This window comes from Myxine glutinosa, chromosome 6 (genome assembly GCF_964187855.1).
Source record: "Myxine glutinosa chromosome 6, kmMyxGlut1.1, whole genome shotgun sequence".
In the NCBI taxonomy this organism is placed as follows: Eukaryota; Metazoa; Chordata; class Myxini; order Myxiniformes; family Myxinidae; genus Myxine; species Myxine glutinosa.
Window position 1 is genome coordinate 133230298 of NC_136266.1, and position 25346 is coordinate 133255643.

The 25346-nt window shown below is 41.4% G+C and overlaps 1 protein-coding gene across 1 annotated transcript in view; it reads left to right on the forward strand.

The window, feature by feature from the left end:
• The window catches only part of RECK (reversion inducing cysteine rich protein with kazal motifs), a 226512-nt gene extending 214459 nt beyond the window's left edge, over positions 1–12053 (forward strand). Inside the window, exons 18-21 of the mRNA XM_068121103.2 lie at positions 2795–3008; positions 7473–7546; positions 9277–9432; positions 11232–12053. Coding sequence (XP_067977204.2) covers positions 2795–3008; positions 7473–7546; positions 9277–9432; positions 11232–11441 — 654 coding nt within the window. The 3' untranslated portion in view covers positions 11442–12053. The remainder of the gene's footprint in view (positions 1–2794; positions 3009–7472; positions 7547–9276; positions 9433–11231) is intronic.
• The last annotated feature ends 13293 nt before the right edge of the window (positions 12054–25346 follow it).

Here is a 25346-nt window from a genome sequence, read left to right on the forward strand (position 1 = left end):
CGCATTAGCTTGTACGACTTAAAATGAACGAGTTTTGTTTTGACGTTTGGGCCAGTTTTAGATGTTGTATCCCGAAGGAATGAAACGAACGTTTTCCTGGCTTACAATTTTATTTGAAGTCACACATGCCTCAAAATACACTCACTTATATAGAATTGAACGCTGAATCCGAAAATGTAAGTGAAATTGCCTTTTTTTTTTTAACATTATCTTCTATATATTCTAAATATAGGCCTATATCTGTGCAGTGTCTGTCTTGTGTTGTCTTGTCTTGTGTTGTCACTAAACTACTCCCTGAAACTTTTGTGAAATCGTACTATTCCAACTTGACCCACGGCGGGAGTATGCACCCTACTGAGTGGCGTTCTAGTTACTCCCGCCAGGGAGTAATGCATTTGATCGTGTCCGTCCGTCCGTGTGTGTGTGTGTGTGTGTGTGTGTGTGTGTGTGTGTGTGTGTGTGTGTGTGTGTGTGTGTGTGTTCATGTGTTTGTGAACAAGATATCTGGAAAAGTTCTGAACGGATTTGGATGAAAGTTGGTGGGATGATTGCCCTTGGGATAAGGAAGAATTGATTAGTTTTTGGTGTCGCTCAGGATATTATTCCGGATCCAGGAATTTTTTTTCTGTTTTCCTTTAAAAACCATTTTCTCTGCAATAATTTGACTGATTGAGAGCAAATTTTCACCATAGGAGGGACTCGGTCTGTAGAATATTTTAATTGTAATTATGACGTCACAAGTCACGTGGTTCGGCCGCCATATTGTTTTGAGTGAAAAACACTAAAATCCAATTTTCTCCAAAACGCCTGAACAGATCGAGGCCAATCTTTGCAGGCAGAATCGCATACCCATGACGAACAAAAAAGTCAGCGAGCATGACATCATGCATCACATGGTTTCAGAGTTATGACGTTTTTAATCACAAACCTTTAAAACCGAGCTCCTCCCTCATTTGTGATCCAATCGAGGGGAAACTTCACAGATCTGTTCAGCATGTCAGTCTACTAAAATGTCCTTTTGGAATTTGCGATAGGTCACGTGGTTTGGCAGATATCGTTAATTAAACACAAATAATAAAAACATTTATATCTCTTGAACCACTTCATTGATCGACGTGAAACTTCATACTGTAGTGGAAGTCATGAAGAGTAACAAGTGTGCAAAATTTGAAGATGATTGGATGTACGGTCTAGAAGCTAGAAGTTGATATTGCGTGAAGAAGAAGTCTTCGACTGTGGACGATTAATTAATTTATCACATGTACAGACTTGAAGGCATCGTTTGACACAATCTCCCGGGTTAATTTGAACCTCAAATAAAATTATAATCCCAGATTTGTCAATGGCTGAGGTATGTTAACAAACGAATAAAACAGATTTGGCAAAATTCCGACTTTTTTTTTTTTTTTAAGATCGCATATTCACCCAGGGTTGTGAGAGGCTGAAGAAGAAGAAACCTCACATGGGCTTTCCATACCAAATAAATAATTCTGGCTCTGCGATTTTCAGGTTTATTACTCCCGCCAGGCATTCGATCGTGTCCAATGCATTCGATCGTTTCCGTCCGTGTTTGTGTGTGTGTGTGCGTGTGTGTATGCGTATGTGTGTTCGTGTGTCTGTGAACAAGATATCTGGAAAAGTTCTGAACGGATTTGGATGAAAGTTGGTGGGATGATTGCCCTTGGGATAAGGAAGAATTGATTAGTTTTTGGTGAAGCTCAGGATATTATTCTGGATCCAGGAATTTTTTGAGGGAATTTTTTGGGGAATTTTTTTTCTGTTTTACTGCATTAAAGCTTTTATTCTTATTCTTAAAAAATGATGTTTTTCTCCTCTAATTCCGAGATGTATCAAAATGAATTCTCTGACAGTTAGGGCCTACTTTCTTTTTCATTTATTGTTTTGGGGAGAGGGGATGTTAAACAAAACGTATTATTCCAACTTGACCCACGGCGGGAGTATGCGCTCTACTGAGTGGCATTCTAGTTGGAGGTTATGTTTTCACTCCTGTCTGTCTGTCTATTTGTTTGTGAACAAGATATCTCAAAAAGTTGTGCACGGATTTGGACGAAATTTTGCGGAGAGGTAGTGTTTGTGACAAGTACGAAATGATTAGATTTTGTGAAGATCCAGATCTGGATTCGGCTACTTGAACTATTTTAAGTGATTCCTCACCATTGGGAGATAGGGTCAAAACGATACATAGCAGGATAGCTCAAAAGATTATTTACGGATTTGGACAAAACTTTGTGGAGAGGTTCGGTGTGTGACAAGGAGTAATCTATTCGATTTTGATGAAGATCTGAATATGGATTCGGATACGAGAATTATTTAATTTTCAGTGATTCTTCATCATTGTGAGAGCGGGTGAAAAGCGACATACAACATGATATATAAAGTTGTGGATGACTTGTGACTAAACTTGGTGGACGAGTTGGTCAGGTGACAAGAACAAGCTGATTAGATTTTGGTTCAAGTCCGAATCCAGATCCTGTCTATCAATAAATACAAAACATAAACTGTTCACCCTGGTGGAGGTATGCGCTCTACCGAGTGCCGTTCTAGTTTCTTCCTTGCCCTGCATGTGATAAATACACAAGCTTTACCAGAAGAACGAGATCTTGTGTCACACATTTTCCCAGTGGCATGAGTGCAGTATTTGATACCATTTTGGAATAGATGTGTTTGGCCCTGATTTAGAGGAAAACAATTTTGACTCAATATTTGTGTATAAGGAGGAACCGTTTTTGTCTTTATTTCTGGTTTACATATTGTGGTTTATTTTGCATCTCAGGCTGCATGTGCTCCAAGCCTTGGGTCCATTTGTGGCCATGATGGTGAGACGTACTCGAGCATGTGTGCTGCGCACACACACCGGGTCACGGTCGACTACCACGGGCAGTGCCAAGCCGTGGGTTTACTTACTGTGCATGGCGGAGACCCCGAATGCCACACCGTGTCTTGCTTTCCACTCCCTCATGCTGGGTGCAAGCCTATCATTCCACCAGGTAATCATTTGAGTGTTTCCTTTATAAATTCCTTTTTCTCCATTGTTTCCAAGTAAATTGCACAAAACAGTCAATTGCAATATGATATATAATATAATAATACAATATAATTATTATATCATATAATATGATTTATGTGAGCAATATATGGCAATGACATGATGTCATTGGCAATGAGTAATATATGGCAATGATATCGTCATCATTTGTATCGGGTTAGCAACAGTTCTTATATTGGCATGGTAGTGCCGCTGATGCAGTGCCCCTTGTAGGTTGCAGCAGGAATTTGGATTTTGGCAAGGGTGATAGATCGCCTACTCTTCACGAAGAACACTGAGATCTTTAACGTCCACCAACAAATGCTGACAGATGGAACACCCGGTTGAACGTCCATCCGAGGGACGGCACACATCTGGATGAATTGCTCTGCCTGTGAATCACCAAGGCGACAGTGTATAGATTGGCCGAGATTCAAACCCAGGCTAGACAGCTGAGGCCAGTGTGCATCCCTCTAGGCTCTCCTTCCGGCCCATCTCTGATACATTTACATGAATACAAATGTACAATACAAATACGATACAATTAAATACAAAAATACAAATAATACAAATGCATTACAAATAAATTAGAATTAATTAATTATAAATAAATTAAAATAAATTAAATACAAATTAAATACAAATGTACAATTAATACAATGCAATACAAATACAATTAGTACAATACAAATGATTGGGATACATTTACATGAACAATACAGTACAATTCAATGATGTGAACGCTGCTCTTGCCTCCTGATTTGCATCATTTCTGGAAATGGCGACATGCTGGTGAATACAATATAAACAGCTGGTGCAGTGCAGTCGGTTTATTTCGACAATCCGCTTGAGGTTCCCCATCAGTTAAATAATGGGAGTAAACAATCTTGTTATAGCCCACCAAGATTATTTCGTCTGTTCTTGCAAAAGAAAATGGAAAACCTTCCCATCTTAATCAATCAATTTACCTTGTTGTGCCTTTAATCTAAAAGCAACATTTCAAAGAAAGCACTTTACAAAGAAGAAAGAGGTATGAAAAGCAAAAATTGGAAGAAAAAGCTACCTTTCAAAGATACTTAGGAGATATTTTAAAACCGTAATTGATGAACGTCTTCGATCTTTAAAAGGCAGAGAGGCAGAGAGAACTTTCTGCCTTGTGTGTATCTGAAAAAGTGTGCAAGGTGTTATTAGCTAAGAAATGAAGGCAGGAACCAATTTATTTATCAATTGCAAAGCAATTCTCCCTCTTGTTTATTTACTGACGACTCAATCCTCTGCCATGACATCCCTCCTCATTCAGATATGCAGGCAGCAGCCTCTTCCTTCAGATCTTGATAGAATCATATGCTCGCCAAACACTTGGAAGATGTACTTCAATCCTGAGAAATCTCCCTCTCCGTCTCTCTATAAAGGGACTATCTGGCGAAACCTCCCATCTACTTTCTTAAAGATCCTTTTGAAGAAGTTCAATCATTCAAACTCATGGGTCACACTATCAGCCATGATCTTTATTGGGAAAATCACATTTCTAAGTTGGCCTCCAAAGCCAGTCACCGACTGGGCATCCTCCATCATGCAAAAGTTCCCACACATGAAATAGTATCCTCTCGTGCTGGGCCGATATTGGAATTGGTAGTTGGCACAAACCGATATCGGAAATTTTCTGGTTTAATCTGCATTGACCAATTGGAGCCAGTGTTAGTGCCGGTTATCGATTACATTACTGTACTGTAATAATCAAAAAACCTTGAGTAGCTTTCACCCTTAATAGGGCCCGATTTTTAAGCCCATTTTCCCTGCTATAGCGGGGGTTAGCCTTGCAGGCCATATGACAATCGATCATCATGGTTCTCTTTTTCAGGCAATGTTTTATGGCCGGATGCCCTTCCTGACACCAACCCTTTTAGTCACCTCTTACAACACGCAGGGATACGGTGTACCTATTCTAAACCGGGTCACACACCAGCAACCCTTGTTAAGGGCGAATTTCAATAAACAAATTTAAACAACAACTTTGCATTATCGACATTTCAAGGATATGTGCATAATCATTATTGTTTATTGAAACAGCTCGCAATCCTCGTGCGACGGGGAGAAAGATTTGGCTCAGTAATTTGGAAACATGTTAATACAGTATGGCAAACGGCTCAGAAATCGGGTGTTATTGAATATATTTTGCTTTGAAACTCAGAAAGAGAAACATCATACCTTTCTAAAGCACACCCGGTTCATATAAATTGACCAATTACTTAAGAACAGCTGCAAGGATAAAGGAAAATGCAAATGTTCGTGCAGTACCTACTTCCTGCCAAGTACGTCTTGATGTCATACGTTCCAGGCATAAGCGCCTGTTAAATTTATTTTTTCACATTTTAAAGGCATAATGCTGACAGTATTCTGGGCCCCCGAGCAAAAAGGGAACATTTCACATGTACTCTTTAACAGCCCCACTTTATAACACATTAACTTAAAGGTACGTTATAAGTTCATACTGCATTTCCCCTTTCGGCTGTGCTGGCTTAAACGCTTTGCCACGTGATGCCAGTCAGTTTCCATTTTCAGGGGTTTTTCCACACTTAACTCAATCAAACATATACAAGAAACACATCAAACAAGAAAACCATGGAGGAACCCAAAATAAGGCATGGCTTGTAAGTCCAGCATTATCTATATAATAATAGCGTAAGGACTTGACTTTGTTATCCCTTTTACGCCGCACCCAGTGACCCGATGCCCACGGCACTAATGGATTTACGATCTACGAACCGCACTCTTTGTTTATCACCTACAGCCATACTCGAAAAATCTGAATTAGCCGACGTTGGGGCCCAAAAGCATCCGATTAACTGCCGATACGACGCCATCTTACGACGCCATCGTATTGGCGTCTGCTGGGCGAAGGCGAAGCAAGCCGTCCGCTGATTGGACAGGCGAAGGCGAAAGCAAGCCGTCCACTGAGTGGACAATCCAGAGCATGCATTTGTGCCGGTGTCGGCGATCGTTGTTTATATACGCACTCTTCATTCTCATCTTTCTTCCTAACTCTTACTCGGACAAGCAAATCCCCTATGCCATCCATAATGGTACACTCTATCCATACACCACATCCTCCCTTCCGTGGATGTTCCACGAGTTTCGGCTAGTTTGGAATTATTTCTGATTTACCTGCTTGATCAAACTTTGGCCGATCAATTTACTTACTGCATGAACAATTGTTCAGAATGGAATCGCTTTGTAACCCGAACAACTCCATGTACTGTGTTTTGTGTAAAATGTTCTTTTCACACAATCAGACAAGTATGTAATGCTTCATTTTATATCCATCAATAACTTATCGAATGAGCACACGGTAGCTCATCATTCATTTTAAAAATGACAGGATGCTGTGTTGTTCGATGCACCAATCGATTAGAGAAGGGATGTGAAATGTATCGATGCACAGCCATTCAATAACGTCAATCTGTTATTGCGGGCACAGCACTGATGCGGCACGGTATGCACTTCACGTCTGCATAATGCACCATAACATCATTATTTACCAGATTATAGTCAGAATTGGTACACAATTGGCCAATTATTATTTTTAATCGGTAATCAGTTTTGGTCAAATTTTCTAATCGACCCAGTACTACTATCCACGTACAAGGACTTCATCCACAGCTTGATGGAGTACTGCTCTTCCCTCTGGGGTGGTGCCACTTCCTCACACCTTGCTTAGCTTAACGCCATGGAAACAAAGGCCTTCAAGAATATGGAAATCTCCTGCGATGAAGCTGAGTCTATGGGCCTATCCCTTTACCATCGCAGACAGGTCAGTGGTCTCTCTATCTTCTTCAGCCTCCTTCCTGATCTTGCACCCTCTGCTATTTCTGTGCTTTTTCATTTCCCTGCCCCCTCTCCCCGCATCCTCCCCAACCCCACAGGTTTCTGCAGGGTGAATGTGGTCCACCAGCAAACACCTTCTGGTGGACCTCACAAAAGCTAGGATCACTGCTCACCTCCACTCATTCGTTCCTCCTTTTTCCCACCTGTGGAACGAACTTCCACATTCTCTTCCACATTCTCTTCAAACTTATTCTCCCCTCCAGATCCCCAAGACAGCTGTTCACCTGTCAGATCACTGCCTTCCCACCACATCCAATACCAGAGCCTTTTCTACCCACACCTCCCTCGCCCCCCCGCCCCCCCTTCGCATTTAAAATAAAATTACAAATTAGCAAAGTACAGAATACAGGAAAGAGCTGGATTCATAGTGACACCTATATTTTAAATTGTGGAAGTAGAGATCAGGTGATGATGCCCATGTTTCATTAACTGTGAGTTAAACTTCATAATAAATGACTAGGGGCCAAGGACAAGCATGTTTGTCTAAATCTCCTTTCCCATTCGCTCTCTACATATATCTAATGGCTACCTATCTTACCAGGTGCCTGCTGTCCCATCTGTGGGGGAATGCTGAGATTGCTGTGGAGCAGAGAGCAAATGGATGCTCTCTCCAAGGTAAAATATATATTCACAGGCAATAATTTGCCATTGCTAGTCATACTAAAATACGCCATTTGTGTCTGTCTGATGAATTGCTGACGCCAATACATTCTGTCGTTACTTATCCAATCTCGAGCAAACTTGACAGGATGACCAAGGGTTACACAATGAAGGTTGTAGCACATTCATTTGCCCCCTCCCCCCCCGCCCACCCCAATGGGGTTTTCTCCCCTGAGCGGGGTTTCCCCGCCATTTCAGGCAATGAGTTGTGTGTTGAGGTGTATATCCATATTAAGTTAGCTTTATCGTGGCGTTTTTCCAAGGCCACTTCGAATAACAAAACTAATGATAATAGTGTAATATTAATGTTATTACAAAACAATATTAATACCAATAATATCCCACCTCCCCAATGGGGTTTTCCGTATATAAATAGCTTTTCAACGTATATAAATAGCTTATCATTTACATAGCTTTTCGTAGGAGCTACGGCCTCTACCAGAGGTATAAATGAACATTAATGAACAGTAATGAATATTATGAACCACAAACACGTATGATTAACTTTGTAAACAGTAGCTAATGCTGTTTATAACACTAAATAAAGAAATTTGGAGGAATCCCGATATGCCATGAGGTAAGTTTTACTTACAGAACTGAGTGAAGATCTACTGCACTCTATATACCCCACAGGCGTTTGGTTAATAGCATGGCCCTTCCTGGCGCTAACATGGCGTTTTCAGTAGTGAACTTTTGAAACTCGCCTCTTTTGTTTAACACGAAACTAAAAGGGACGAAGACCAGGGTGTGCTCATTTACCAAGCAGCTAGCTTGCGTTTGCCAAGCCAGCCGTTCCTTAACGGTTTTGAATTGAGTGCTTGCTCGAATGCTTAAACCACTTGGCGATCTCTCCACAAGAAACTTGGTAAATGAACACACACCCAATGTTCTTGAGACCCGACCATTGATCGACTGGAATCTATGTACTCCAAAGAGGATTGACCCTTTCTGCCCCTCCCGTAGTGAGCGCGTGTACTCGTTAAAAAAAATCACGCAATGTCACCATCAAATTCCACAATTCCTTGAAGAATATTAAACAGTTGATGAAATCAACAAGACATTGATTGAAGTACACTAATGGCAGTGGGAAGCAAGGCGATTAGCACACCACAATCAACGTCATGTTTATTTCATCCATTGTTCTACGGTACCTGTCTGGAGACTCGGATCCACACTCGGTCATCATCATCAAGAATAGTTCTTCATTCTCTGAAAAATATTATGATCGGGAAAAAAAAGGCAACAATTCACATTCTACCACAGCTTCCATTTCTTATTGCCCTCGTCACAGGGTATCGCATTTGGGTCAATTTCTCTGTCTGTCTGTCCACACGTAATGTGCTTATGTAGGCCACAAACGCCACCCTGTGGTAGCTAGTATTACACGTAATGTTGTGTTCCTGATTAATAATGTCGCACGTGTCCATCAAATGAACTCCCAGGGGTGTCATTTATCTTTGCAAACCACCATTTTCAAAAAATGACCAGACTTTGTATTACTCCAAAATACAAGCAACCTTCATTTTTTTATGGTAATTCTTGAAATATGCTTTGTGTGTTCATGATATTCATTGTGAATGGTCTGAAAGTGAATATTTGAACGTGGCTTATGGATGATGGAGGTTTTTTTTTGTTATAGCTACTGATGTTAAGGTATCCTATAGACATTAATTTTGATACTGCAGGTGGCGGCACCCGAGCCTCTGACGCTCCATGATGTACTGGAAGCATTGCGTCGGTACGTCTCTGTACTGCAGTGTGATGCCTACGGATACCTGAGCATAGAGGGTGACATCGTGGTACTTGTACTTCCCATTGATCCACAGCCCACTGCTCTGCAGGTACGATCAGCATCAACGAGCGTCGTCTCTGATTGTTGGGTGCACTAAGCAGTGGAAGAGCCAACAGGATATCGAGTCAATATTTGACAAGGAAAATGCCATAGATTCAAATTCGTAATAATTTTCGGTAAATTAAAGTTGAAAACTATGGTTGAAATTTTTGGTATTTCCAAAGACTTTTACATTCCTATGAAATGTAGATCCTGTTGATTTATTAATTTACAGAAACTGATACTCAGTACGAGGTCAAAGTTTATTGTGTTTCTACAATCTCCTTATTGTGCAGTCGGTGGCTTCTGCATTATACACAAATTGACCAGGTGGTTCACATATGTGCGCAAAATTTGTTGAACCCCCTCGTTTTCCACCCATAACTGCCCTTACCCTCCCTTTACTCCAATGTCTCCTTTCAAATATTTCCCTTCCCTCCAAATCCTCCCACACTCCTTTCCTATTTTTCCCTCTCTCCTATCATCCTCCCTTTCTCAATCTCAATTACCTCTGCCACCGAAGGTGGACGCTTGTCTGTCTGTGAACACAATATCTCAAAGGGATGTGGACGGATTCAGACAAAATTTGTTGGAGAGGTTGGCTATGTGACAAGGACGAAATGATTAGATTTTGGTGAAGATCTGGATCCCATAATTACCTCCACCACCAAAGGTGAATGGAGGTTATTTTTTTTACCCCTGTCTATTTGTGAACAGGATATCTCAAAAAGTATTTGATGGATTCAGCTGAAATTTGGTGGAAAGGTTGGGTATGTGACAAGGACGAAATGATATGGATCTGGATCCGATCATTTTTTGAGTGATTCTTCATCATTGAGAGATAAAGCAAAAAAACAATGTATAGCATGATATTTCAAAACGTTATGGACGGATTATGACAAAACTAGGTGGATAAGTTGGTTCGATGACAAGAACAAACTAGATGGTATTCAAAGAATACTTGCCCCGCACAGTCAACATGGTATGAGCCAACTCTTCTGTTTTTAAGGGTTTCTTTTCTTTGACCCAATAAGGCTGCCAGACCATGTGACCAATGACATCATAAATATTCATTCTCCAATATAATTGTAGCGTAGATCACACTCAATAAATTTCATACTGATCAGATCAAGTGTTGTACTTGTCGAATTATGACGTCATAATGAAGGTACCAATGATTTGCCTATTAACAACACACATGCAGAATTATTTACAATGAGCCACATTTCAATTTGATTTTTTCCATTGAGCGGTTTCGGCAATAGAGGTGCAACGCTTTTCCAAGATGGCGTCCGTAACACATGACCTATGACATCATAATTAGCACAAACAATTATACAGGAGGAGGCACTCCTATAGTGTGAAATTTTGTGTCAATCAGACCAACGCTTCCTGAAAAAATGAATTTAAAAAATGCAGACACGTATGTACATGTGCCACACATACGTACGTATGCAACTGATCGCTTAACCCCGCTTAGCTTCGCGAGCGCAGGGTAACTAATTCGATTTTGGTTCATGTCTGGATCCAGATCTGACCTATCAGTGGGATACAAAACATAAACTATTCAGCCTGGTGGAGGTATGCGCTTCACCGAGTGCCATTCTATTTTTGAATTTGAACCTCCCATCCCTGCAATTATATGTTAGAAATGCATGCCTCCTTATCCCTACTATCTGTTACAATCATTGTTCATAAAGTTTAGAATTATAACACATTGTTTAGTTTTAAAATAACTACAGAGAAATAAAAAACTTCACCGCCCCCACCGTCTCCCATCCCCTCCTTCCCAAACTTATCTGGGAACAGATCAAAGCATGCAGCAAGGAAGCTGAGAAGATCGGTGCTCTCGTCAACTCTGCAAGTCCCGTGCTTGTGTCCCATGTTCCTCTGTCTGCCCTTGCACATGCTGAAGTGCTCATATCTGGTGGGGGATATTCCGCAGCCTCTCCAACAAGCCCGACACCAGCTCTTGGTCTTTATCTATTGACTCCCTTGATCTTGTGTTTATTGAGCTGAGATTTCAGCAAAGCTTAAGGACAGTTAAAGCAGATGGTTTACATTTGTGCTCTGATGTAGGAGTCATATGCAACAGTATTGTCCATACTGCATCGGTCTTCTATGAAAGATATGAGCTTTGTTATGTGGTTTGATGCACGACTGCCTTTTGATGCCCTCTTCCATCTACCCTCCACTTAATTTGTGCTTCAAAGGGGGTTTAAATCATAGCGTTATGATAATCTCTCCGTGGATCCTATTTATATGGGCCACTGTAAGCTTCAAAGTCCAAAGTGTCATCTTGGAAAAGAGAATCATTCTCAGGGTGAAAAGGTGATTACTCAGGCATTTCTGATGCCACTAAGATTGACTTCAGAAGAAGGTTTATAGTTTCAGAAAGGAACTAAAAGTGCCAAACATCACATTATTTAATGGTCATTTACACTTTGTTCTTTTAAAGGATGCATGTTTCCAAAAACAAAAGCATAGATGTGTGTTTAAAGTGTTTACTTTGAAAAAGAAATATTTTTATACAGTATATTAATGCTCTTTATTTGACCTATTAGCTCAAAAGCCTGTTCGCAATGACGGGCGATACTTTTGCTGAGAATCAGCACTGGGGCAAAAATGCAGAAAAAGAAAATAACTTCGTAATGAAGAACTAAATTTTCACTAAGTCTTAAGGGTGATCTTCACTTTCGTTTTGTCACTATTATTATTATTATTATTGTAATTGCACTCACTGTTATCCTATCAGCACATATTTTGAATTCATAAGATTTACTGTAATTGCTGTATCAGACATATATATATATATATACACACACACATGTATATACACACACCCACAACACACACACACACACATATATATATATATATGTAATTCAATGGTGAAACACCAGCACAGTCATCTTCAGGGCCTTCCAATCACCCCTTTTAGGATGAGAACTCCTGAAATAATGAAGATGACTTTAGGAAAAAAATATTCACCTTATTGCAGAATATCTCTGTCTGGAACAATAATCTAAAATTATACTATACTCGAAACTATACTCTGAGGTTTCTGGACTTCAGACCAGACTTTGGTGGGTTAAATCGATTCTATGAGCGCTCAACCTTCCCTCTTCCCTCAGAGCATATTTCTGATTTGGGCAGTAATTCTATTTGTCTGAAGGCCTTTGAGCTCCTGCATAGCCAGATGACATTGCTCACTATAAGGGCCGTTTTGGATGCAGTGTCCATAATAATCTTCCTCTTTCCTTTTGGAATGCCTAAAAGGGCAAGGCATTTGCTGAAAGTTGTATTGTAAAATCTTCTACTACCTATTTCTACTGGAAAGTAGTTTACAGATCATGCTCTATGTTCACAATCAGCGACCAGGTCATCGTATTTGCCTTTTTTTTCTGGCATATGCATTGAACAGGTTCTCCTCCATCAGGACTGTCAATTCAATAATGAAGACATTCTTAGTTGCTGCCGAATACATGGTGATATCAAGCCGTGTGACAGTTTCCGTAATTTGTGGAGGGAACACTATTGGCTTATGGTCTTCATCCATCAGAAACATCCAATCATTAGCGTTCTTTTTGATGTCCTGTGTTTCTACCTGTGGAAGTGGCAGGGCTGTATATAGACACACAAGTGAATACATATATATACATATATATACACACACATGGGTGATTACTTACCAGCTTGCCATAAATAATCAAGGTGAATCCTTGCCGTCAGTTGAGTTTCGAGATGCAGGCCGAAGCGGCGCATCAAACTAGCTTTGCCCAGTAAAGTTTTTTCAATACCTCCAGCTTACCCAGAAATTTATTTTACTCTGTTATCCAAAGCAGCCAGGCCAAAATCTTCATACAGCATTTTATACGAAAACTTTGCGAAAGATAATCCTTACTTTTCATATCTTTTGCGAAAGATAATCCTTACTTTTCATATCTTTTGCGAAAGATAATCATTACTTTTCATAACTATTGAAGAAATAATTGAGATTATTGAAATATTTTCCCTGCTTTTTTCTTCTAAAATAACATTTTGAAGCATAAGTACTGCAATTCCTAACGATTATATGGTACATAATCATAAATAAATAATGCACGGTTATTTTTAAACGAGTGCATAGGCTATGAATGTTTTTGTTTGTTAATTGTTGGTATTCACTCTAAAATTGAAAACATAATCAGCAAAGGTTTAGTCAGGAGAGCTTGTTGTTTTAATTCTGATTATCATGGGAAAGATGGAACTAAAGGGAAAGGAGAAAGGAAGCTAATTGTGAAAATGACATGAAATCAGGTGCACTGGAAAACATGGATTCATTTTATTTCCAGGAGTACGATCTGTGGGGTCGAGATGTATAAATATCGACAGTTTCGAGGTTCAAAGCAAAATCGAACCCCATATAAGATCCCTGGTGACAATTTGTGAACCAGAGCTTTGAATGGCATTGTTTCCATGACAATAAGCTACCTGGGTGCACTCAGAACTTTCTTCCAATCAAAAATCAGGAAAGCCCAAGAAGTCCATCTTTCCTTTTCACTGATTGGCGGAGAACATGTCGCTCCATGACCCACCTCAATCTACTTATTGTGGGAATTGCTTGTTAATAGGCGAGTTTGATGAATCTATAAGGTGCATTTGCTCCAGCATTGTGAAGGTATTTTTATTATCGAAAACGTCAAGACAATATTCAAATCATGTACAGCATTTCCGTGACGTCCGATAAGACGTACGCTTAGTGTGTAGTTATCAAAATCAGGAATAACTGACCTGTTGGGATTTACAAATGAATGTTATACTTGTTTCTATGATAATATTTGCTTATTGGGACGTGATCATGTATTTATCACGACATCACTCTTTGGCTTGTATTTAAGTTCTTCGGAACCGGGACATGATGACAAATAAATGGTGGTCGTGTCCCCACCCGTGGGATCAAAACCCGAATGGGGAGTTTGCGCATTAGAGCCGGACATCCATTCATTTTATGTATCCTCCTACCAAGGGCTCTTTTAAATTCCAGAAAACATTTTAAAAGAAAACACAATCGTCCAGAACCCGTCCCATGGATTGTCACGTGACAGACAATCACTTGTTGAAATGTTTCCTCCATGTGTTCTGCACACGGTTTTACTGAGCATGTGGAGCGGTGGTGGAGGGTCAATGGTGGTGCAAACAAAGCCTTTTAATAAGAGCACAACGTCGGGAAGTGTTTCACCTGTGCTTTTTTTATAATATGCCGTGTTAATGACCGATGTCATACTTACACTGCTGTTGTACTCCAGTGTTCTTGTGTCTGTTAAGAAACAAAACTTAGGTTATTGTTCACGTGTTGGAGGCAGTCAGTACATTACGTTGCGGATATACAATCACAAGAGTGTAGTAATGCGTAAATAAGCAGAAAATCATCCTTTCTGGGAATGGAAAAGTTTGAGCCAGCACTCCATCGAAGGAACAAAAATTTTCTTAGAGTAGCGAAATCAATCTTACATTTGTATTTTTTATTTTTTTGGAATGAAGGTTCAGTGAACTTAGACAATCTTTAGTGCAAAGAAAGAATCACCTGTGAGAAGGATATTCCATTGAATGCATTGTTCTGATTCTTCTATTGAAATGGTGGTGTTGTTGTTCGTTTTTGTTTATTTTCTGCAGGACAATCATATTGCCTAATGAGAAATTTTTTTTCTCTTCCTGCACATATGCAAAAGATTATTGAGTGAATTTTGTGGTGCAGCTAATAGCATTAGCCTGTGTGTATATATATATATGTATATATATATACATATATAAAAATATCTTTATATGAAGTGTGTTCAAGTCAGTCAAGATTTCCTTCATTGGTTGCTCCGTGTCTGTTGTAGAATTGTTTGTGTCTATATTAAGTGCTGAATAAAGTTTGTGTATGGATTGTTGTGTTGTGGTACAAATTGGTTTCCCATTTAATTTTGTAGGTTCAGTGGGAGACAGGCCTAGGAAGGCCTTGTCAAAATGACAATGGGAGTTTTGAATACTTCTTGGGGTTTCCCTGCACTGTATATTGATATCAGAGCGAAATAATTTTCCCTTTATACTACTGCATGTTCTTGATCAATTTATGTATTTTTTGTATACCTAGTCGAGGCTCATGGAAGAGAGTTAGTACACTGAACGGATCAGGATGTAACAGGACAAAAGGAACAGTAGAGAGAGAGGGGGAGGGAAACGCCAACAGCAGAATTCAAGGCCAATATTGAGGGCGATGTGGACAAACAATGGGTGTGGGAAGAAATGGGGAGCAGGAGAGGATGCATGTGATGGACAAGATGGATAGAGAAGGAAACTCACAGGAGGGAAAACTGGAAATTTGGAAGAAGGAGGGCTTCGGGTGAGGGGTGGGGTTAGTGAGGGCAAAAAAAATCAATGTTTTGTATTGGGGATTATCTAAGATGGTGCAGAATAGCTTTCTGGAAGATCTGCAGGGAAGAATGAAATTGAAGAGAATGTGGAAGCTTGTTCCACAGGTAGGGGAAAAAAGAGAAGCGAATGAGTGGAGGTGAGCAGTGGTCCTGGATTTAAGTAGTTTCACGAGAAGGGAGTTGATGGTGGACCATGTGCACCCAGCAGAAGACTGGGGGTGGGGGTGAAAGCACAGAAAGAGCAGAAGAGCAGAGGGGGAACAAGGCACCAGAGAGGAGGTGGTAGAAGACAGAGAGACCACTGAATTGTCTGCGATGGGAAAGTGATAGACCCATAGACTCAGCCTCAGCACAGGAGATTCCAACTATCTTAAAGGCCTTGGTTTCCACGGCATCAAGCTGAGTAGGATGTGAGGCAGAAGAGCCAGCCAAGAGGGGAGAGCAGTACTCCATCAAACTGCAGATGAACGCCTTGTTGGTGAATAGGAATTCAGGTGTGCAGTGCAAGGACTTTGTATGACGGAGTATGCCCATACGCCGACTGGCTTTGGAGGACAACTTTGAACCGAGGCTTGTCCAAGAAAGATGATGGCTGATGGTGAGACCCAGGAATTTGAATGACTGAACTTCATCAAGAGGATTGTTACAAAGGTACAGTGCCTTCAGAAAGTATTCACACCCTTTGACTTTTTCACATTTTGTTGTGTTCCAGCCTGAATTTAAAATGGGTTAAATTGAGATTTTTTTTTTGTCACTGATCTACACATAATGTGAAAGTGATTTTTTTAGAAATTTTTACAAAATAGTTAAAAATGAAAACGCTGAAATGCCTGGAGTCACTAAGTATACAACCCCTTTACTATGACACTCCAAATTGAGCTCAAGTACATCCAATTTCCCTTAATCATCCTTGAGATGTCTCTACAACTTGATTGGAGTCCACCTTTGGCCAATTCAATTGATTGGACATGATTTAGAAAGAAACGCACCTTTCTACATAAGGTCCCATATTTGACAGTGGATGTCAAAGCAAAAACTCGATGATTAGATTTTGGTTATGGTCTGAATACAGATCCAGCCCATCAGTGTGATACAAAATGTAAACTGTTTAGCATGTGCTCTGCCGAGTGCTGTTCTAGTTACCCCTCACACGCAATTAAAAAATGAATGGTCAAGCAATAGGTTGACTTGTCTGTTCGTCCGTCTGTCCATCCATCCATCCACAAACATCAGAGTATGATCGAGGAACAACTTTATTTCAATTGAATGTAATATATTGAACACTAGAACGGCACTCGGTGGAGTGCATGCCTCTGCCAGGCTGAACAGCTTGTTTTGAATCCCAATTATGGGCCGGATCTGGATTCGGACCTGAACCAAAATCTAATCAGCTTGTTCTTGTCACCAAACCAACTCGTCCACCTAGTTTATTCATAACTTGTCCACAACGTTTTCAAATATCATGTTATTTATCACTTTTTGCCCAATCCCTCAATGGTGAAGAATTGCTTAAATTAAATAATTCTCGTATCCGAATCCACATTCAGATCTTCACCAAAATCGAAGCGATTAGTCCTTGGCAGACACCCAACCTCTCCAAAAAGTTTTGTCCAAATCCGTCCATAACTTTTTGAGATATCCTGCTATCTATCGGTTTTAGGCCCATCACTCAATGGTGAAGAATCACTTTAAAAATTCTACTAGCAGGATCCGAATATGGATCTTTACCAAAATCTAATCATTTCGTCCATGTCACATACACTAATTCTCTGCCAAATTTCGTCCGAATCCGTTCGCAACATTTTGAGATATGTTGTTCACAGACAGACAGACAAACAAACAAATGAAAAATCGGTCAGAGACCGAGGACTTGCCAGAATATACTTTTTTATCGGCCATTTTGGACAAATATGGCGGCCGAACCACTTGACCGATGACGTCATCATTATTTGTTTTCTAAACTAATTTATTCCTTGATGATGCTCAATAAATTTCGTCTTCATCGGATGAAGTTTTGTACTTGTCGAATTATGACGTCATAGTGGAGGCACCTATGACATCATCATTAACATATTTTATTCCCCATGGAGAGTTCTTTTCAATGAGCCATGTCTCAATTTTTTCTATTCAGCACTTTCGGAGATATTGAGGTGCAAAGTTTTTCCGTTTTTCCAAGATGGCGGCCGAACCACGTGACCGATGACGTCATGATTATTATTTTTTCTCCACCAGTTTATGCCGTCATGTCGCTCAAGAAATTGCATCTTGATTGGATGAAGTTTTGTATTTGTCGAATTATCAAATTATGACGTCATAATGGAGGCCTTGGGCCGAGAGAGTTAAAAATTGGGCACAGTCTATTCCAGGGCAAGACAAATATGTGTGTAAAGTTTGGCGGTTCTACGTACAACGGTGCAGACGTAGTGCTGCGCACAGACAGACAAACCAACCGATCAACATACTTGCCGGAATCTTTTCCGGCAAGAAACAAGAAATATGTCGTGCAGAGCACGATACTTGTGAAATCCCTAAAATAAGTTGTTGGCCTATGATGACCTCAAAAACAATTGGAGGTTGAATTCAGTGTCCTGGTATGCAAATCCTCTTAAAATTGCAAGTCAATCGGATGAAAATTGAGGATTTGAGAAATTCTGCCTATGTTGACCTTTTGGCCTATCTTGACCTCAAAAATACTTGGTGGTTGAATTCAATGTCCAGATATGCAAATCTTCTTCAAATTCCAAGTCAATCGGATGAAAATTAAGGATTTTGGAAATTCGGCCTATGGTGACATTTTGGCCTATGTTGACCTCAAAAATACTTGCTGGTTGAATTCAGTGACATTATATGCAAGTCCTCTTCAAATTTCAAGTCAATCAGATGAAAATTGAGGATTTTAGGAGTTTCTAAAAAAGTGGTTGATCTTTGGCCTATTTTGATTTCAAAAATAGTTGGTGGTTGAATTCAGTTCGCTGATATGAAAATCCCATTCAAATTCCAAGTCAATCGGATGAAAATTGAGGATTTTGGAAATTCGGCCGATGTTGACCTTTTGGCCTATGTTGACCTCAAAAATAGTTGGGGGTTGAATTCAGTGACCAGGTATGCAAGTCCTCTCCACATTTCAAGTCAATCAGATGAAAATTGAGGATTTTAGGAGTTTGTAAATAAGTGGTTGATATTTGGCCTATGTTGATCTCAAAAATTGTTGGTGGTTGAATTCAGTTAGCTGATATGTAAATCCTATTCAAATTTGAAGTGAAGCGGTTGAAAATTGAGGATTTTAGAAATTAGAGAAAAGGTGGTTGACCTGTTGTCTACATTGATCTTGTGACCTATGTTGATCTCAAAAATAGTTGGTGGTTGAATTCAGTTTGCTGATATGAAAATCCTATTCAAATTTCAAGTCAGTCAGATGAAAATTGAGGATTTTAGAAATTTTAAAAAAAGTGGTTGACCTTTGGCCTACACTACCTGTCAAAAGTTTTAGAACGCCTCAATTTTTCCAGTTTTTATTGAAATTTAAGCAATTCAAGTCCAGTGAATAACCTGAAATGGTACAAAGGTAAGCAGTAAACTGCTCGAGGTTAAAATAAAAGTTTGGTTAGCAAAAACTGGAAAATAATGTAAATTGCACAGTTATATTGTAAAAAATGCCTTCTTCAGGGAACAAGTAATGGGTTAACATCGTACAGCTGTTCTGCAGCAATGTAAGTAAATTCAGCCTTGAAAGTTGATGCAAACAATTCCTACAGGTGTCCCAACCTCTGCTGATTACTTGATTACAAACCCCCTGTCTGTATAAAAGCAGTATTGGAACAGACTGTTATTACACCCTCTGAAGCATTATTTGGACAATATTGCACTGCCTGAAGTAGTATATTGCTATCATCATGGCGAGAAAAAGGCAATTAACAAAGGAAGACAGACAGACCATTATAACCCTTAAAAATGTAGGTCTTTCCTTTAGAGAAATTGCAAAGAAAGCCAAGGTGTCAGTGAGTACAGTTTCCTACACCATCAAAAGGCACTTGGAAACTGGAGGAAACTCTGACAGGAAGAGGTCTGGCAGACCCAAAGCCACAACAGAATCAGAAGACAAGTTTATGAGAATCAACAGCTTGCGTGATAGGCGGCTCATAGGACAACAGCTTCAAGCACAGCTTAACACTGGTCGAAGTAAGCAAGTCTCAGTTTCAACTGTGAAGAGAAGACTTCGAGCTGCAGGTTTGACAGGTCGAGTGGCAGTAAGAAAGCCATTGCTAAGATGGCAAAATAAGAAAAAGAGGCTTGCCTGGGTCATGAAGCACCGCCAGTGGAGTACTGAGGACTGGAAGAAGGTCTTATGGACCGATGAATAAAAATTTGAAATCTTTGGTTCATCACGCAGGGTTTTTGTATGCCGTCGAGTAGGCGAAAGGATGGTTCCTCAGTGTGTGACACCAGCTGTCAAACATTGAGGAGGAAGCGTGATGGTCTGGGGCTCTTTTGCTGGATCCAGAGTTGGTGACTGGCACCCTGAACCAAAGGGCTACCACAGCATTTTGCACCGCCATGCAATACCCTCTGGTATACGCCTAGTTGGTCAGGGGTTCATCCTACAGCAAGATAATGACCCTAAAAACACCTCCAGGATATATCAAAACTACCCTCGAGGAAAAGAACACGTCGGTAGGCTTCAAATCATGGAATGGCCAGCACAGTCTCTTGATTTAAACCCCATCGAGCTGGTTTGGGATGAACTGGACAGAAGGGTGAAAGCAAAGCAACCTACAAGTGCAACACATTTGTGGGAACTTCTGCAATTGTTGGGAAGAACTTCCCGAACAATATTTGATTTCCATTGTGGAAAGAATGTCCCGAGTGTGTTCGGCGGTTACATCTGCAAAAGGTGGCTACTTTACTGTCAAAAATTTAAATTAAATTTTGTTAAACAAAATGATTCTATGATTTCTTTTTTTATCTCCAATTGTTTAATTGTTCTCTGCTTAATTTTAGAGCACATTGAGACATTACAATGCATAAATTTCAATAATAACTGGAAAAATTGAGGTGTTCTAAAACTTTTGACCGGTAGTGTATGTTGAGCTTTTGGCCTATGTTGATCTGCAAAATAGTTGGTGGTTGAATTCAGTTCGCTGATATGAAAATCCTGTTCAGATTTCAAGTCAATCTGATGAAATTGAGGATTTTATAAATTTTTTAAAAAGTGGTTGACCTTTGGCCTATGTTGACCTAAAAATATATAGGATTTTGTCGGATGACAAACTCTACCATTTGGTGAAGTTTCGTGAAGATCGGTTTGAAATTGTGACCTGTAGGCAGGTATAAGTGAGCGGACAGACAAACAAACACGCACACAAACACACACACAAACCGGAGTGATCAACCTATAGTACCAAAAAAAAAAAAAAAAAAAATTGCCAAATAACAAACAGCCAGGCAAACAAGCAAACAGACAGACAGAATAATACACAAGACCAACCAATATACTTGAAAAATCTTCGGTTTTTTGCAAGTAATAAACACAGACAGACATGGGTGAAAGCATCCACCTTTGGTGGTGGAGGTCATAAATCGGCACATGCATCGGAAAACGAGCCGGTAGTTTAGCTGTACTTTGCCTCGGAATTTGACCCGAACACATATGCAGAGAGCAGTGAGATAATTTCTTTACTCTGTCTGCCTGCCAGGCAGTCAAACAAAATTGAAAATCATTTCAAACAGGAAACGTAGTTTTTCAGGACGTCATAGAAGACACAAACAACAGACACGAATAACTCATGAACCTTGTTAGATATAGTGGTGCAATAACCACTGCGTCAAAGGCGGTAAACTTTCGGAATTAATTCTTTTATACGACCGTTACAAACTTTATTTTATTCCAATTGAATTATATACTTGAATCCTGTGGAACACAAATCGTCTTCCTACCGCTTCCAAAAACCTCCCGTTTTACATGACTTGGACATGTTCAATAAGATGGTGTGTGTTTGAGACTGCTTCAACGGCGCTAAACCAACGGATTTTTTAAATACGATCTTTCAAATCATATTTTTTATTCCAATTTAATTATATACTTTGACCCTGCATGGGATACGATGTTCTATGATCTCTTCAGTTATATAATATGTTAACAACCGATCATGACATCATCAAATTGACAGCACAGTTTGGCAATGGTGCAGTGAGTTGAAATTTGAAAAAAATGATTGTTTGGCCATGTACCAAGTTTGGCCATGTACCAAGCCATGGCCATGTACCAAGCCATGTTTGGCACCTACCCTTCCTACTCCGGGGATGAAGATTTGGTTCTTCAATCCCCGGAGGAGGAAGGGTAGGTGCCCGAAACTCACCTCTCCCTGGCAAGGCCCGGGGGTCGTCCTGCCGCAAGTCTGTGACGTGGTAGTAAAAATCAAAATGGGGCCACGAGCCCTCCCTCGGATCGTCCACGCCGACCGGATAAGGCCTTACACCGGCGAGCAGGCGCCCCCGTGGATTGCCTCGGCTTTAGATGCCGAGGCGGGACCCAGTACCTCTGAATAAGGGGGGCTTATTAGTGCCAGAGGACTGGGGGATTGATGAGCGATGGGCCCGGTGGGTAAGGGTGGCATCCCTGCCACCCTTCCCATGATGGGGGCAGATGCGCTATAGATTATGGGGTGTATGGCAGTGAAAACTAGCCCGGGTGGGTTAGGATATTGTGTGTAGGGATCTAGCGAAGATGACATTAGGTAACGTTAAGGTTAGTTAGTGACAAGGATACCTGCAGAGGGGACGCAGGTAGATTAGAGTGGATGATAATGACGAGGGAGGCAATAGTTAAAAGGGACGACTGGGAAGCGCAAGTTTCAGAGGGGAGTAGTTAGATGAGATGATGCTGTGTCAGAACTGGACAGGTGTGTGGAGCAGTGTATGAGTAGTGAGTGTTGTGGATCAGCGCGAATGCGCTTGGGGGAGAGAAGGGTGCAGGCGGCACCAAGTATGAGAGCACAGGTGTGCAAGTACAGGTGTGTGGAATATATGGAGCAGAGAATGAGTGGTGTGGAGAGAGTTGGAGTAAGTGGTACGGAGTGGTGTGCATGGTGCGAAGGTGTGGATGGGGGAAGAGTGGACCCCTTTTCACGAGTACCCGGGGAGGGTAGTTTAAAGAAGAGTTAGAAGGTATAGGTAATTTGTGGTTGGATATTGGCATTTGTGGTGCGGTTGCAGAATGGTATTGTGGATGGGTGCATTGGTGTGGTGAAATTGGCTGGTCGTGTGGCCTGTTAGTATGAGTGTGAATGGTTGGGCACTCCGCCACTGTTAGATGTCGGCCAGGTGAGGCCGCAGGTGGGCTCTGGGAGCCGTTAGTGTCAGTGGGTGCCTGAGGATCCCGGGTGTGGATCGGGCAGCCCGTGCCAGAGAGGGCACTGAGGGGGTGAGAGTGCGAGAGGGCCTTCCCCAGTTAGTTAGGTTAGGGTGAGGAGCAGGTGAGCTCGGTAGGCAACAACAGTGGTGGAGGTGTGCAGGTGGGCGGACCAGCTGGGAGCGTCACACGACCCAGCCACCGAAATTGTGCGGGGGCACCGAGTGTTGAATCGGGGAGTGAGACCCAAATTGATGGTGTGCACCACAGATGGTCAATGGGATTTTGGTTCTTCGAACCACATAGAGTAATGAGGGCCAATGGTTTGGCAGGAGAAAGACCCCGGGTAATGTAAAGTTGTTAAAGTCATTGAGGAAATAGTTAGGATTGATGAACCTGTCGCACCATACGCAGCCACTTACCTGAGGTGATGATGATGACTCCACACCTGTGTTTTCTTTGTTTTGTGTTGCAGGAAATGAGAATTGCTGTTTGGATTTGTGAGACGCATCACGACGTGGATAAGACATTGGGGTGATTCCATCTCTCCCTCCTTAGGAGGGACTGATGATGAATTGGTGATGGCAGATTTTGATGTTGAGTTGGAGATGGCAGATTTTGATGAGAGTTGGAAATGGCAAATTTGATTGGTTAGGAGGGAGAGAAGACCAATTTGGTTTATGGGAGGAACGGGGAAGACAGTAGGGACGTTTGTTGATGTGTAAAGTAGATGTTTATGGGTAGTGTTGTGTTTTGTGGATACAGTAAGGGGTAAGGGAGGGGCAATGTAGGTTACCTGGTGGGGGCGGGGGGCGTACGGTAGGAACGTACCTGTCTCACCTGGTTCCCATGTGCCCCCAGTGTGCATTACCTTGTATTGCGTGCACTTTTGCGCCCTTACCACCTTACTCACTTGTCTTATTTTGTCTCCCACCTCCGAGGATCTGGCTTTGGGGCAGAGAGAGAGGAGAGAGAGGTGCTGGCTCCGCAGTTGTGGGCCTGTACTTCCGCTGCTTGCTGCCTGGATCGATACACCATATGGACCGCAATTTTTGTGGCCGCCCACAATGGACCGCAGTTCTTTTGCGGTCAAGCACCACCCGTGGATGGACCTCTGGGTCAACGTGGCACCTATGCCATACAGGTGAACCACTTTTAGTTGGCCCCCCTGATGGCCACAATTCAGAAATGGATGCGGTTGGCGCCTTTCTTTATTTCTAAAGAAGCCAGAAGGCCAAGTGCACTCCATGAAGGCAAGACCAGCGGCAGAGCATCGGCCGGCTGCGACACCACCGGTGACCATGGACACTTAATTGTGCATTGTTATTGAACACTTTATTGGTGCACCGGATGGTGCTGACTGTGCGTATGGGGTGGTGCTTTTGGTGCTTGGACGGGGTGCTCTGCACATTATTAAAGGCCGTAGGGCCACAGGGCACTCGTGGGTTGGTGTATCGATGCTGGCATGCGTGCTCTCCCTATGCATAACATCTGCATGTGTTCCTCAAAGAACAGGTCCTGGATCGTAGTGTAAATATCAGTGTTGTATAAATAATGCTCCCTACCGGCTGTATGTTTAGTTTGAGGATGCTTTCCGCGATTCCGTTATCCTGTGGGTGTGTTTCTGTTAGGAGAAGGGTGCAACGTCGCAGGGGGACATATTTACTCATTTGTGAACATCTGTAAAACTGTCGCACTCAGGGTTGAGTTAATAGTAGAGGGAACTACATCTGAGTGCCACACTAAAGTAGGTAAAAATTTATCGGGTCGGGACGCCCCGAGGTAGAGAAGGGTGCAATGTTGCGGATATGGGATTTGCATCCATCCATATCCGCTTGTAAATATTCCCCTATTTCCTCAATACTTCCCAACTATCCCCAATCCCCCATTCCCTAGTCCCATTTTCTGTAAACAACACTCTGTAGACCCGACCTCCCCCTATTTCCCCCATTAAATGTCGTGCCCAGGTTCACCGCATCTCATGTAAGACAACTATAGGACATCTTGCTAGTTATTCTTAGTCTATGTCAGTTAAGGACTCGTTTCCATTAATTCTGACCCTTCGTTGCACCAGAATGTGATTGTATGGCACCGTTAGGAAGTTTAGGACCTCCCGATACCTCCCGGCAGCTCTTCCTCACAGTTCAGCAACAACAACAACAACAGCAACGGCAGCGG